The following is a 16,529-nucleotide window of genomic DNA, read 5'->3' as shown; positions in this document are numbered from 1 at the left end:
CTGCACTCTCTGGAGTTTAGTTGCTGCATAGTGGGTTGGGGGGGGGTGGGGGAATGAGAAATGCTAATAGTCTGCCCTTCTCTGGGAAATGCCATACACTCAACTGGAAGCTGGGGGCAGATGGACCTTTGTGTTCTTGGTTGCACTCACCTGAGGTAGAATTTCTGTTTACTGAGCTGTGGCATGGTGGAGGGGTGGGCAGGCCATTCTTCAAATGCCATAGACCTTCACTGTTTTTACCAATTCTTAGTAGATTTTTCTTGAGCAAATGTTTCTTCATTTGCTATTTGACTTTCAGATGATTTCTGGAGACTTTGAAGGATTTTTATTTTTACTAATTTTTATCAGTTACATTTTGTTGGGGAATTGATCTAAAGAAGTCTTCGTGCTATCATTTTGGAAGACCTCTGGTGGTTTTCTTTTAAATACTCTCTTAGGACAGTACTTTGAAATGAATTCTTTATTGAGTTTTTCAGGTGACATTTAATTTATTTGCATACATAGTTAAAAAGGTTTTCTCTTCTGCTTTTGTATATCACAAAGTCACGGTAAAACATAGTCTTTTTTTGGGTAAATTTGAATGTAAGCTTAATACAGAGAAGAACTGAGTTCTAATTCAGTCCCTTTAGTATATTAATTGTGAGATCTCAAATAGGTTACTTAAGCACCTTGAATGTATTTGCTTATCCAAAATTTTGAAATAATAGTAGCTATTATTAAATTAAATTAGGTAATGCATGTGAAAGCAATTTGTAAATTCTAAAAACTTAAAATGGGGAGTGTTGTTATTACACGCTCAAATAAAATCTGCATCTTTTATGATTTCATTCTCATCTAAAAATACTATGTATAAAATTTATCTTAAAGAGTCTTCAGTATGGTTTATGTGATTTTTAAATCCTTCATATTGTGATCAATAAGTATTCTTATAAAATCAGTGAGTATATCACCTAGCAAATGATTACTTTAGATAAGCTTATGGTGGAATTACAATAGTAGAAGGAGAAAACAACATGTTCAGTATAAGTCTTTGGAGTGAGTGGTGAGTAATCTTAAAATAAAATTTTGATTTTTTTTATATGCCAACATAGATGTTTATATGTTGTTTATGCTGTCTTCAGAGTATCCTGGCTCTAAATCCTCGAACACAAACTCATGCAGCGCTGCGTTCCACTTCAGCCAAGAAAGTAGACAAGAAACATTGGAAAAGAAATACTGATAAAAACTGCTCTGTAAGTACCACTGATAGATTGTTTCACATGGAAAATAATCTCATCCTATACATTGTAGAACAAGATTTTACATATACTTAGAAATACAATTAAATATGTGTAAAGTACAGCTGTAATTTTTTCATACTTTAGATATTTTTTATTTGAATAATCTCAAAAATGTTTTTAATTTTACTGCTTGAAAATCTATTGAAACAACTAAGAAATTATATGTTTAGTGTGGTGCCAAAATTTATTTTCTTAAAAATCCGTAAACCTTCTCTTAAAATTCTTTTGTAAAATCAAAAACACAAGGAACAGTAAGTGTTGGTGAGGCCGTGGAGAAAAAGGAACTCTCTTACACTATTGGTGGAATGCAAACTGGTGCAGCCACTGTGGAAAATAGTATGGAGGTTTCTCAAAAAATTAAAAATAAAATTACTATATGATCCAGTAATTCCACTACTGGGTATTTACCCAAAGAATACAAAAACACTAATTTGAAAAGACACATGCACCCCTATGTTTGTTGCTGTATTATTTACAATAGTCAAACTATGGAAGCCCCCCTCCCCAGGTGTCCACTGATAGAGGAGTGGATAAAGATGATGTAGTATATACATATATATATATATGTATACATATGTATACATATGTGTATACATATATGTATACATATATATATGTATATGTATACATATATATATGTATATATATGTATATATATGTATATATGTATATATATATATATATATACACACACACACACACACACACACACACACACACAATGGAATATAGAGAGTATAATGCTAAGCAAATAAGTCAGTCAGAGAAAGACAAAGGCCATGTGATCTCACTCATATGTGGAATTTAAGAAAACAAATAATCAAAAGAAGAAAAAAGAAGCACATTAAGAAACAGATTCTTAACTATAGAGAACAAATTGATGGTTACCACAGAGGAAGTGGGTGAGGGGAATGGATGAAATAGGTGTTGGGGATTTAAGAGTACAATTATTATGATGAAAAAAATTAAATTAAAATCCTTGAAAATTGTTTTGTGTAACAATAAAATGATACAGAAGAGTTTCCATATTACAGATATAATTTAGCTGAAGAAGAGTACACTGGCATATACAAGCTATTGTATGATGTGGTTTTGGGGAACATATGAGCAATATTTGGGGAATACTATAAACATTTAATATTTCCAAGTGAGGTACAGGAGAAAAATGTCTGAGATTACTGATTGCTGAAATGTTATTTAACTGATTCTATGAGGTTATCACAGGGCTGGCACTTTGAGGCCATAAATGGGGATTAAGTACAAACTCTAAGGCAATATTTAAAATACGACTTTAGGAGGCATACATTTTTAAAATTGGAAATCAATTTCCTTTTTACCCAATTTCCCAAAATTAGTTTCCCCCAAATGAGTTTTCTCAAATCATTTATTTAAACAATTATTTGTATTAGCTTATTTAACATTGGCTTCTTTGGTGCTTTGCTTATACTGTCTAATATAATGATTTTAGTTTATGTACTTCTTTCTTCCTTACATATGAACTCTTTGATGATGGAAATTGAGGGCATGTGCTCATTGTGTATGTATACATCTGATTCAAAAATTTTTGTCATTGGACATCCAGGAAAGGTTTTTGAATGAAAAGAAGAAATAGAAATACAAAGAAATGATGTGACTTGAGATGATTATGTAGCCACTTAATAGCAAAGCTGGGTTGGAGTTCAGTTTTCCTTGTACCAGTTTGGTGAATTTGCTTTCTAATATCATGAGGTCTCTGGAAGAAGACTAGTGTGGTCTAAATTATATCAAAGGATAGACTGACTCTAAGATCTTATATTACAGTATGAATAATTGCAGGGCACTGAAAAAAGAGTCATGTAAATTTCAAATGTAGAAAGCCCTTAAAGATTATCAAGTCTAAATCATTTTAAAGGTATGAGAACTTTGACCCTGATAAGTTAAATGACTTCTCTAGGGTCTCATTTATATATTATTAAACTATTTATGGTCAGAGTTTTATTTAGAAAGAGAGGCTTTCTTATCATTTTATTATTATTTTATGAAATTAGCATTTTATTCCAAAATGTTATCCTGTAAATTGAGTGTCTCATTTTATCAGATTTTTTAATAATTGGTAAAGATTCAGTGAGGTGGGTCTTCTCCATTAAATGTATTGGCACAAATTCTGAGAGAAGCAATTTGACAGTATCTTTGGCAATATTCATCAACACCTGTCTTAGTTTGCTAGGGCTGCCATAACCAAGTACCACTGACTGGGTGGCCTAAAGAACAGAAATTCTCAATGTTGTGGAGGCTAGGAATCTGAGATCAAGGTGTCAGCAGGGTTGTTTTCTTCTGAGTCCTCTCTCTTGGTTTTCCCTTGTGTCTTTGTTATAGTCTCCCCTCTGTGTGTGCCTGTATCCAAATTTCCTCTTATAATGACACTAATACTAGATTAGGGCCCCCTCTTAATGACCTCATTTTAATTCAGTCATCTCTGTAAAGACTGTCTCCAAATACAATTACATTCTCAGGTACTAGGGGTTAGGACTCTAGCATATAAATTTGTGGGGGATATGGTTCAGTCCATAACAATATTTTTAAATTATCAAACACTTACATCCAATAATTTATCTTGTAGTAAACTATCCTAAACAAAGAATTAGGAATGTAGATAAAGAATTAAGTAGAAAGAAGCTTTTTCCAACATTATTTATTTGGTAGAGAAAAATGTGGGGAAAACCCACTGAATTCCAAGCATTGAGTTGTGGTTAAATAAATCAGGGCAGATCCATTCAGCAGTAAGTTGTGCAATCATGGAAATTATTTTTAAAATAATTATCTGGAAAAATACTTACAATATATATTATAAGGAAAAGGCATGAAACATTATATTTAAGAATGATTGTGTGCACTTATACACACATATTCACCTAGACATATATTCACAAAGAAAAAAAGAAAATATAATGGAATGTTAATAGTGATTACCTTTGTTTTCTTTGCACTTTTGTATATTTCAAGTTTTATATAATCAAGTATTAGTAGAAAAATGAAAGCTTTAAATTCATGTTAAAATAATCTTAATCTATAAGATCAGATTTATTGCTCTGGATGTATACCATTTTGAAAATTCTATTTGACACACCTATATTAACAAAACACAGTGAAATTCATTCCCAAAGTGGAAATATGGAGCGAAGGTTTGAAAGTTATTCTCAGTGCAGTTAAAGAATGTGGCTCCTTTCCTTTTCATTATTGTTCTTATGTGTTTGCATGAAGAATTGATTAAAAGTATAACCAAAAGATTCTTTTCTTTTCTTCTTTTCTTTTCTTTTTTTATTATTTTAGAGAGAGAGAGTGAGGGGGGAGAGGGACAGAAGGAGAGAGAGAGAATCTTAAGCAGACTTCATGCTCAGTGTGGAGTTCAACATGGGGCTCCATCCCATGACCCTGAGTTCCCATGACCCTGAGGTCCCATGACCCTAAGCCAAAACCAAGAGTCAGATGCTCAACTGACTGAGCCACCCAGGCACCCCTGATTTATTTTTTACTTTACAAATTTTCATATTTGTGTTTTATAGTCACTCCTCTAAATTCAAAAGCCTTATATGTATATAAACAAACATAAGACTTTGAAAGGTAGAGAGAAGACCAAGTAGCTAGAGAAATGGAACCTAAAGAATGAAATAGTGGTGAGTTCCTAGGGTTTTTCTTTTTCTGCATTTTTCCCAGTCTTGGGGGAGCACCTGGCTGGCATGAGAATCTTGATCTTGAGGTCATGAGTTCAAGCCCCATATTGGGTATAGAGCTTACTTAAATTAATTAAATAATTAAAAATAAAACTAAATAAAAAACATGTGTCTTGGAAAAACTAGAAATCCTAAAATAAATGAAGAAAATGAAGAAATATCTCAGTCTTGGGACTAAAGAATTTAGAGAACTGGCAACACTAACTTCACACACACAGGTGCACACACACACACACACACACACACACACACACACACACAAATCCTAACAAAAGTCTGCTCTCTCTAGCCAAAATACCAAGGAAAAAACAGCCTAGCAAGACAGAAAACCTTCAGACCGTAAGTTGTCTACTCTACCCAAACACATCAAGAAAAACTGTGGCCCTATCCCTATGTATTGCGTAAAGGCTGAGAAGAGAGCCTAGACTTCCATTCTGTAATGAGATAATGAGATGCCCACACACCTCTGCTGGGTGAAAGAATAGGGAGCCAGTACTTTCATCCCCATTAGCTAGCCAGTAACTGAAAGGGCCCACATCCCCACTTACCCTCTGTGATGTCAATGACTTCTCTCACTATCCAGAGGAAGAAAAGAAAGAGGGCAGGGCTGAAAAATACTCAAAAAGGAAATAATGACTAAAAACTTTCCAAATTGGGAAAGAGACATAAACCTACAAATTCAAAAAACCTGTGTGAAACCCAAAGAAAACCATAGTAAGATATGTCATAATTGAATTTCTGAAAACTAAAGACGAAGACAGGATCCTGAAGGAAGCTAGCCCACTTGCTTCAAGGCAGGGACAACTCTCGTGGGCTGTTATGCTCCTAAGCCTTGCTCTATTGCTTTGGCTATGACTAGAAGGTACCACTGACTGCGTCCTTGCTTTGAAAGTTTCCCTCCTTCCTACCCTGCTTTATGCCTCTTGTACTTTTCCTGAATAGCCCTCACTCCATAAATCACCTGCACCCAAATCCCTGTTTCAAATTTGCTTTTAGGAAAAATGAATTGAAATTGGTAAACAAAGGGTGAAATCTTGGCTCGCATCAGCAGCACTTGATACAGCGTCACTCTCTTGTTCCTAAAATATTTTTTTCACTTGGCGTATAGAACATCAAACTCCTTGGTTTTCTTCTTTCATTATTAGCATCTCCTTGGCTTCATTGTTGGTTATTCCTCATCTTCTCACCCCTAAATATTAGAATGCTCAGAGCTTAGATCTTTCTGTCTCTCCATAAGTCTTATTATGTTGGTGGTCTCATTTTTCTCTCCTCACTTTAATTTCTGTCTGTATCCAAATCTTATTACCTCTTACCTCCTTCACCACTATCAACCTTTCTAAGCCAGCACCATTATCTCTCATCTCTCATCTGGTTTATTTCAATAGCCTTGAAATAGTTTCCATGCTTATGCCTTTCCTGGTAGAATCTTTAATTAATATACACAAACCTGTTTAAAATTCCTCTGTTCAGAATCTTTCAGTGGTTTTACAGCTCACTTGGAGTTTTCACAATTTCCTTTGTACAATTGCCACTTCAGCAAGGCCTTCTCTGGCCACTCTATTTAAAACTCTAACCTGCCCCCCTTTTGAGCTCCCCTTAGACTTCTCTGCTTAATTTTTCTTCTAGCACTCATCACTTTTTACTTGCTAATTTTGTTTATTTTCTGCCCTTTTCTGCTGGAATATAAAGTGTAGGAGGGCAGGGATTTTTGTGTTTTGTTCATCATGTGTTCCGTTGCATAAGCTGTGTTCCCAGCTTCTAGAAGAGTTGGTGCTCAGTAAATATCTGCCGAATGAATGCATGAATGAATAGGATCCTTTTGTCACATATTATTTATATACTGGACATAAGGATTACATTTTTTCTTATATAGTGCTATACAGTTTCCAGAGTACCTTTGCATATTACATTTGGTTTTTACCATAATGTAAATAGACAATTCAGATTTGTCTCCTTGTTTTACTGATGAGGACTATGCTGAAAATGTTAAATGATTTACTTAAGCATATTAAAATTACTCAGTGTTGCAGTCAGATCTAGAAATCAGGTCATCTGGGTCTAGTACATCCTTTTTAGTATATCACCTGGCTTCCTTAGAAAAGACAAGTAAGGGGGGCGCCTGGGTGGCGCAGTCGGTTAAGCGTCTGACTTCAGCCAGGTCACGATCTCGCGGTCCGTGAGTTCGAGCCCCGCGTCAGGCTCTGGGCTGATGGCTCGGATCCTGGAGCCTGTTTCCGATTCTGTGTCTCCCTCTCTCTCTGCCCCTCCCCCGTTCATGCTCTGTCTCTCTCTGTCCCAAAAATAAAAATAAAAAACGTTGAAAAAAAAATTTATAAAAAAAAAAAAAAACAAAAAAGAAAAGACAAGTAAGATTATTAGAAAGTAGAATCATCAGAATTAAGGAAAAGATGGATTGTATTGGTTGTCACATTTTTTTACCAGTAATCTTAATATCATTTCTGAAGATAGCCAAAGAGATCATTTTCAGCTAACTTCCCGACCACCAAATACAAAGGTTTTATTTATTTATGCTTTTTTTTATTTACTAACTATTTTGCTTTGGCTTTATAATTTTCTGTTTTGATTTAGTTCAGATAATCACTGACTTACCACTCTTTGCATATGTGCATTAGGGTTGTGGGTTGGGTCTCTTTGAATTCCCAGGGAAGAAGTTTCTCTTGAGCCATTGTATTACCTTCTGTTCATATCTGGTTATCTTTGTCCATTTTGGTTCTGGAAACAACCATATTTCAGGCACTGTATTGAATGCCATTCAAAGATGAATAAATTATAAATTCCAGTCTAAATTGTTTATTAAAATAGGTGCAAATTTAGTTTTAACAAACAAATTTATAGGCTTCTTAGAAGATAGGCATTTGTTTGACCTGTAAAAGTGCTCTGCGAATGGCAGTTCTGAAATTTTTTCCCCAGGAATTTCTTCCCTTGGCAGTTTGATACCATTCTAGTACTAATTGGAAATTGAATTCAGTAGGGGATTTAAACTGGCAAATGTGTTTATACTGGTTAATGAAGCACGAAGCAGTTATTTCCAGTATCTTTTAAGCAGGTGTTCCATAACTGCTGTTTATTTTTGCCATTTTTGAAAATGCTGAACTGTCGTAATTGCATAAATATTTTGCACTCATTTTCCATTAGCAATATTTGAAGACCTGAAAATGTTACAAATCAGAAAACTGGGTGAAAATAAAAAGAGAAGGTAGTTGAAGACATCCAATTATTAGACATTTTTAAGAACTTTAGCTACTTTGTTTTAAACATGTGACTCATAGTAAGTGCTCACAGTAAAAAAATAATAATAAGCCATAGTATATAGTAAGAATTTGCTAATTGCAAATCTGTCTAAAGTGCTTTTAATGAACTAGCTCATTTAATCCTCAGAGCCATCCTATGAGGAGGGTACTGTATTTTATTTCCATTCATAGATAAGGGAACTGAAGCACAGGGAAATTTAAGAAACCTGTCCAGGATTCCACTACTGCATGGTGGAACCAGAGGTTGCACTCATGTAATCTGGCACCAAATCTTTTTAAGTAAAATTGTTTGAATAAGTAAATAAAAATAAATCATTGACTTTTTTTTTCATTCTAGGAAATGACTACAGTAATGTGTAGGTTTTGATAAATCATTATTTTTTTCCTGGATGAGGTTCCCAGTTTTAGTCACTACTTTTTGTTTGTTTTTGCATTCATTGCCTGTTTATAAAATGGGCCAGCCATTGTGCCACTTACTACAGTAGAATGAAGATGAATTTGATTGGCATAGGCCTTGCCAAGAAGGTCTCACATTCTTTTGAAGAAGACAGAGATATCAATAAATAGCAATAGTACTCTTTCAAAGGAAGAACTATTAAGGAGTTTTAATTATCAGTGTAATTCAGTCAAATTTGCCTTTGGCTGAATTAGTCTAACTTTCATAGGGGAAGATGGATTTAATAAGGAATATGGGAGGTAAAGTTCAGACTTGTGTAGAAGGCTAGAAGACAATAGAATATGGGGCAGTGGGTATGTAGGAGAGAAGATACATTTGAATGTATTTAGGATTATCTCAGTTTGCTTGGGCTACTATAGCAAAAAATACCATAGACTGGATGGCTTAAACAACAAACATTTATTTCTCATGCTTCTGTGGGCTGGGAGGTCCAAGATCAGGGCATTGGCAGATTTGGTATCTGGTGAGGGCCTGCTGCCAGCTTCGTGAATGGCCGTTTTCTTGCTGTGTCTTCAAATAGCAGAAGAGATGAGAGCGTTCCTGGGTCCCTTTTATAAAGGCACTAATCCCATTCATGAGGACTCAGCTTTCATGACCTAATCACTTCCTATCTCATAATATCATCACATTGGGTGTTAGGATTCCAATATATGAATTTTGAGGGGACACAAATATTCAGTCCATAACAGGAGGTAAAATAAATATGACTTGAGAGTTTATGTGTACATTTAGTTGTTTATAAGATAAAACTGAGGAGAATAGTGAATTCAGTTTGTGATCTTTTGTTTCTTGTACCTGGGTATATCCTATTTAGTTCAAAAGTTGTAGCTCAGTAAAGGAGTCAGGAATGAAGATGAAAAGTTTTGAGTCATCAGAGTATATGTGGGTATAAAGCCTGTAGATAGAGTTTCCCAGGAAGTATAGAGAGTGGGAAGAGTTTGAAGCTTAGATCTTTGAGAACTGTGGGTGGGATTAGGAGAGACAAGTGAGGTACTGGCTTGAGGTACAAAACGTAAGGGACACTGAAAGACTCAGTAAACAAGATAAATAATCCAAGAATATGTAAAACATGTATATAAAACCATACCTCTTTCCTTTTGCCTCAGGCCACAGTGTGGCTTAGCATGACACTGAATACCAGCATGGCAAGGGCAGGCAGAGATGAGAATTTATCTAAGAAACACCATGTGGGGTGAGATGAGAGCCATGAAAGAAGTGAGAGAGTTCCTACAAGGAAGGACAGGTCATTGTGCTTTTCTTCTAATACTTGATTTCCAAATGTGGTTATTTTTTGTACTTTGGAAATTATCCTTATGATTTGCTTTATGTGCTGGGGTCCATTTTTCCTTCTCAAGCTTACATGACTATTAAGAAATAAAATCCACATAGTTAATAATCGCTCAACCTCATTCAGAAAAGGAAGGTGGAATTATTCTTGCTTTGATAACCCAGCTACCTGATTCTGTTAACTTGACATAGAATGCAGGTCCCAATGTTGATATATAGCAAATTCACAATATGAATTCCTTTTTTTAAGCTCCAAAGTTAAATGAATTTTTGACCACATTCACAGTAAGAAAGTAATTCCTGTTCTACTCTCTCCTCTTCTTACACCATATTTTAAAACAACTTCTCAAGCTTGAGCTTGCTTTCCTGATTGCTGACAATAGCATTCTTCTGAAAATAGACTCAGTGCCTGAAGGGGTTTCTGAAATAAAAAAAATAAAAATAAAATGACCCAAACCAAGATTCTTTGCAACTTAATGCCTTCTTCAATAAGTGAAAAATGCATTGTATAGAGAACACAAGTATCACACTAGAAACTCAGGCATACAGGAAATATAACCTCCTTTATTTTTCTGTAACCAAACTTAAATTCTATTTTGAGCTTTTCTAAGAGTAGAAACTTAGTCATTGTCACTTTTAGAATTTTTACCCCTCTGCTCCCCCTGCCCCTCCTTATTTCTCTGGGCTAACATCTGACTTCCCTGGGATTTGGTGACAAGTGTGGTAGATGTGGTGAGCCCAGCTGATTCTTCATTATATGTTTCCTTTACTAACCATCATGGGGGATGTAGAATTTATCCCTCATTCCCTTTCATGAGATCCCTTTTTGTTCCCTGCCTCTGTACTACTTTTAAGCCACTCGTGAATACATGACAGTCATTCAGCATTGGGGCTCAGGAAACTTCCGTAGTTCAGTCACCTCTTCCCGGGGCTTCATCTGATAGGTTCTCGAGCTCATGATTTCCGTGTGCATGACTAGTATTTGCCAGCCTGAGTAGCTTGGCAATGATCTTTTTTTCTGTGAATCTACCAATATTTCTGGGCCCCTCCTTTTTTTATGTATCCTCATCTTATCTTTCCATTCTTAAAATATTTATATAGTTTAGATAGGAAGGTAGGAGTGGAGAAGAAAATTTACTTTTAACTCATTACTCATTTCCTCTTAAATCCATTGTCAATCACTCAAGTTCTTTCAGATTCCTTGAAAATCTGACTTCTGAAATCTTAAGTCTCACAGAAGCTCTCTTGGTCTTATTGCTTTCTGTTGTTACATCTTTTTCTTCAAGAAATCAAAACTAGTGGCCTCTCTGCTTAACATGTGCACATTTTAGGAGGAAGGAGAAGGAATTATAGTAAAACTTCCCCATCCCATAAAGTCTGATTTTGAATTTGGATCTAACAGAATTCATGATCGTCTCCTCCATCCAGCAGGTTCTCAAATGAGGTGTGTTGGAAGTGGGGAGAGAAGGTGGAGTAAGTTTCTATTTTGGGTCAGAGAAAGTAAGGAAGAAGGGTTAAGACAGGCAAGGCCAGTTAGAACTCCATTTTGGGAAACTGAGATAGTACACTTGCAAGACTGTGCAAATGAGTACCTCCTTAAATTTTGTGCCATGGATGCCTCACTTACCTCACTGTTGTACTGGCCCCGATAACAGCTGCCAATCAAAGGGCTTATACTGTCCTGGGGATACCAGCCTGTCAGGACCTGTAGATGTCCTTATGAATGTTTAAACTTGGGTAGCAATTGGTGACCTGCCATAGGGACTCATGGATTTGGATGGCACTGATGGTCCCAGAACTCCAGGCTAGCTGACTGAGTAGGTTTCTCTGGTCATTACATTAACTTCCTAGTAATGCTACCACACATGTATTACTGGAGATTTGGAATCATTAATCTGATACTGTTTTATTGTTTATATTTTAAGGACAATTACCCTGCTAAATGTATTGAGCACATTGTAATGAATTAGAAAAAATAAGTTTGTTTTAAAATAAGAATATTTTAAGTGGTCTTTATTGGAAAGTCTCTTCCATATCTCTAACAAAGATTAGAAGACATCACTGTATAAGTTTAGTAATTAATTTTGTGTGTATATGTTAGAATAGACATTGATTTGAAGAAACTGATCCTTTAAAAAATGCAAGTTTAAAGTTCAGCAGAAGGAAAAATTTTATAGAGGGAAAAATATACTGTGACATTTGATTGAAAATCCTTTGTCAAAGTATAAAAAATTTAAGTAGAATAGGGATTCTGAGCCTAAAATCTTGCTTTGTGGTAATTTAGACATATGTAGACCTTGTAATTTTGGAATTGGGGTGGGTTCTTCTGACACATAACCAGTAATTATTTTAAAATAGTAGCCTGTTGCTTATAGGAAGGCATTTTTGCTGTAAGTGTTAAAATCTAGTTATGGATTTAAAAAGATTTTTGGGCAATCTCAGTTTCTTTAAGAATACAAAGTATACCCTGAATCAGTAATTAAAATATGATCATTGATTAATTTTCATTGTTTATATATGAACTATGAACTATGAAAAGTATCTCCTGAACATTGTTAGACATTAATCCAATGGTTGGAAAAAAGTTACTTTTCATAGGTGAACCCTCTTAAAGAATTAATGTGGGGCACCTGGGTGGCTCAGTCAGTTGAGCATCTGACTCTTGATTTGGGCTCAGGTCATGATCTCATGGTCTTTGGGATCAAGCCCCATGTCAGACTCTGCACTGACATTAAACATTAAAATAAATAAACATTAAAAGAAGAATTAATGTGTCACATTTTCTATATCTGTACTACAATACAGGAGATCAGTTATTCTGCCTAATTTTAAGAGTCACATAGTATAAGTATTTCTTGGAATCTGCCTTGTATGGTTTCATTGATTATGAAGTATTAATGGCAGACCTACTATGTGTCTGCCACTGTGAAAAGTGGTGGGGAAAGGGAGAAACCCTTTTCTTGTCCTGACAACTTACAGTCTTTCTCACAGGCATTAAAGTCATTCACAATCAGGTGTTGCCTGTGCAGGCAACCATGGGAGTTATAGCTAAAGTATAGAATTCAGTATCAGGATTCAAGTTTGGCCTCCCTGAGGAAGCAGAATGGAAGTTGAAAATACAGATGGAGGAGGGAAAGACAAAGAAGAGGGTTCCCACCAGAATGGAAAACACATATTGGGAAGACTTGAGTACCTGAACCTCAGGTACTGAAACAGTTTGAGTCTGCAGGGCTGAAGCATAGAATGTGAGGCTAAGTGTGAAGTGATGAGACAGAAGAGGTCAGCAAGGACTGGTACAAGTAACAATAGCACTGATAATGTTGAAGAGGATATTAATGATTACATGTCTTGCAAAGTTCTATAATCTGGTTATTTCATTAAGAGAAGTGCATGTCATCTCATTAAGAAAGCAGTCTTTACTACATGCTGTAATCTACTGTGATGAAAGTGGGCAGGGCCAAGGCATCATGTTGAGTTTTATCACATATTGGGTTCTCTCTCTGTGTGTATGTGTTTTCTTGGTGTTGCATTCCACACATAGACCAGTATTGCCAGAGATTTAGTCTCCAGGCAGAAATATGTAATAAAATGTTAATTGACTAAAAAGAAGAAAAGTGTTAACTTTTGATTTCCTTAGGCTGTAACAGCAGAGTTTTGCTTTAATTATTTATTTCAGACTGATCACAGCTTTCTCCATGTCCACGTGACACACAAATTAAACTCATTTGTAATTGTCAGCCATCAGCCCTCTTTTATTTTGCTCTTTAGCTTGAAATTTTATAATGGTTAAGTGGCATTTTTTTAAATACCAATTTTATTGTTAATTAGAGTGGAATGTAGTTATCTAGTCAGGGTTTAAGTTGAATTGGAAAAAAACACTTCCCTGAATATAAGGTGTGTTTCTTTAGCTTTGTTAGCAAAAAGAAAGAAAACTTTGTCTTGAAAGTTAGCTTCCTTATCATTGAGGGTTCTTTTTTTCTTATGAGAAGACAGTGGAACCAGAAGGGATGACCTATCAGCAGAAAGGTTGGTTAAGAGTGAGCTGCAGAGACAAACTAATTGGTTTCAGTTATTCTGCCATTTACTAGCTGTGTGACCTTAAGTAAATCCCTTGATTTCTTCCTGCCTCCATTTCCTCTTCTGTCAAATGAGGATAATAATAGAAAATACCCGATATACTTGCTGTTGGGATTAAATGAGTCAATTTGCATAGTACAGTACAACAGTACCTGGCATATATATTCCTCAACAAGTGTTATTGATTATCATTATTAACATTGAAGCGTTGATGCTCCCTGGTCTGTTTCTGCTACTACACATGTAGGTCCATCATGACAGTGGATGCAGAACAGCATAACTAAATATGGAAAGAACATGGAGAGATAATGAACAGGAAGATATTAAGAACAGTAATGAAAAACAGAGCATTTCCTGTATTGCCCAGAAATTTCCTGGCAGCATATTTTGTGTGTGTTGCGGGAGGTGGGAGTGTGAGAGAAAGACACATAGAAAGAGATAGGGAGAAACAGAAAGAGACGCCAGCTATTTTGGACACTGACTAATATATGCATGAAGTAAGAATGAATTATCTTCCTGTGAATTTTTTTTGCCACATTTTCCCTTTTCCAAAAAGCCTTCAACATGATGCCTTGTCCCTGCCCACTTTCATCACAGTCTGCCGGTCTGCATTGACTTGGGGCCTTTACCCTGTCTGATTCTCCCTTAGGTGAGCCCCTGTAGGGTACTAAGTGCTAACCTAAAAAAACACCCCCTCTCTTAGAATGGCTTGAAAATGAAATGTTTTCTCTCAGTGTTTGACAAGGAAGTTTCTTTTTTGAGAAGTTGTTCATATGAATTGCATATTAATCTAAGAATATTGAGAAGGGATCCAAAAGATCTGGAACCAAACTGATTTGTTTACACAGAAATTCTTTGGATAGTCATAATATTAAACTGGAATTGTATGATGTATTGTAGGTCAATAAGTACTATATAATAAAGCAGATGTGTGTTAAGACTATGTCTATAAAAACAGAATATGTATATTTTAAAAGATATTAATGAAGCATATTACTGTATTTGCAAATAAGAAATATCTTTGCATATGGGAAAATAGAGTGCTCTGAACAAAAGAAATCAACTAAATTGTCTTTAGAGCCTAATAGTATATTTTACCTTTGCAAAACATTTATTTGGTGCTCATAGCAAATAAATATGCGAGTTTTGCTGTTTTCCGAATGGGCATACAATGGCAGCTGTCGTTCTAATCGTTCCCCTATTCAAACACTAATCGGTGGAACCTACGTAGAATGCTAGACGACTGAATAGGTAGACAATGGCAGCAGCGTTTTTAATCACAGTTCTATTCAGTCACTAATCGGAGTGATGATTAAGGGACATTAGAGGGAGCACTTTGACATCTGATCCTTTGAACTGATGTCTTTGCAGGCTGTACTCCATAGAGCTCACTTGGCCAGACTTGATTTCCTTATATAAAGTGCTGTGATTTGCAATGTGGGAAATATTACATTAGAGCCTATTGGAATGATTAGGAATTGAGGAGCTTTTCTTTCTGTAAGGATTTGGTGTATGCTATATACTCACAAAACTCAGAACATTAATGTTTCATATATTACTCTGAATATCAGGGACCGTAGAAAAATAGCATGAAAAAGACTCTCTTATAGTCACACACTTAAAATTGAGTATGAATGGAAAATATGGAACTCTGCTCTCATAGTCCTCAATTATGGAAGTTGATGAATTTAAAAATATGTGGATTTTCATATAACCCAATCAAGCTCAGCACATCCTAACTGCATTGCATTTTTTATTTTCTTTAAACCAGAGTATTTTTAGTGTTATGTCTCTAGAGTTGCATTAACAACCAAAAAAATGTACCATGCAGAGGGTGTGATCATGCTTTGGATTCAGTATTTTTTAATAATACAGGATGAAATTTTTCTCTTTTTTTTCTCTCAGAATTTTTAATATCAATTTAGATATTACTAACCTGTTCTCCAGAACATTTCATGAGAATATCCTGAAAACATTAATTAATCTATGTAACATTTACAGATTGACTCAGTGCTTAAAATTTCAACATCAGCATTTGAATGTATAGCTCCAAATATCTGTTTGTCTCTATTTATCTTTATAATGTATAGTACATAGGAGGGAAAAAAAACTTTTCCTCTACCCCTTAGTTTAGCTAATGAGATTTATGAATTAAACTGGCAAAAGCCATTAATAGAAGAAAAGGCATATACATTTTGGTTAACATTGATATTTTATTTTTATGTGCATGGAGACCTTCATAGAAAAGAAGTGGAGACCCGAAGAAGCAGTTAGACTTATCGGCCCTATATGCCATTTTAACAGTGGATGATAAATTGTGGAGAAGTGGCAAGGCAAAGAAAAAGGGGTTTGGGTATCTCAGGGTGGTTAATTGTGGAAAGGTGACTATATGGGGGGAAACTAATAGAAAATAAGAGTTATTTTAGTAAGGTTTTTGTGCATCTCA

The 16,529-nt window shown here is 35.3% G+C and overlaps 1 protein-coding gene across 6 annotated transcripts in view; it reads left to right on the top strand.

The window, feature by feature from the left end:
* DPYD (dihydropyrimidine dehydrogenase) overlaps nt 1-16,529 on the top strand; it is an 851,480-nt gene that overhangs the window by 40,547 nt on the left and 794,404 nt on the right. For all 6 annotated transcript variants that reach the window (XM_042997970.1, XM_042997965.1, XM_042997967.1 and 3 more), the window contains exon 2: nt 1,122-1,232. In XM_042997970.1, the coding sequence (XP_042853904.1) occupies nt 1,122-1,232 (111 nt within the window). The remainder of the gene's footprint in view (nt 1-1,121; nt 1,233-16,529) is intronic.

The sequence above is a fragment of the Panthera tigris genome, chromosome C1, assembly GCF_018350195.1.
Source record: "Panthera tigris isolate Pti1 chromosome C1, P.tigris_Pti1_mat1.1, whole genome shotgun sequence".
Lineage (NCBI taxonomy): Eukaryota > Metazoa > Chordata > Mammalia > Carnivora > Felidae > Panthera > Panthera tigris.
The sequence above is the reverse complement of the archived record's forward strand: the minus strand, read 5'-3'. Positions and strand labels throughout refer to the sequence as shown.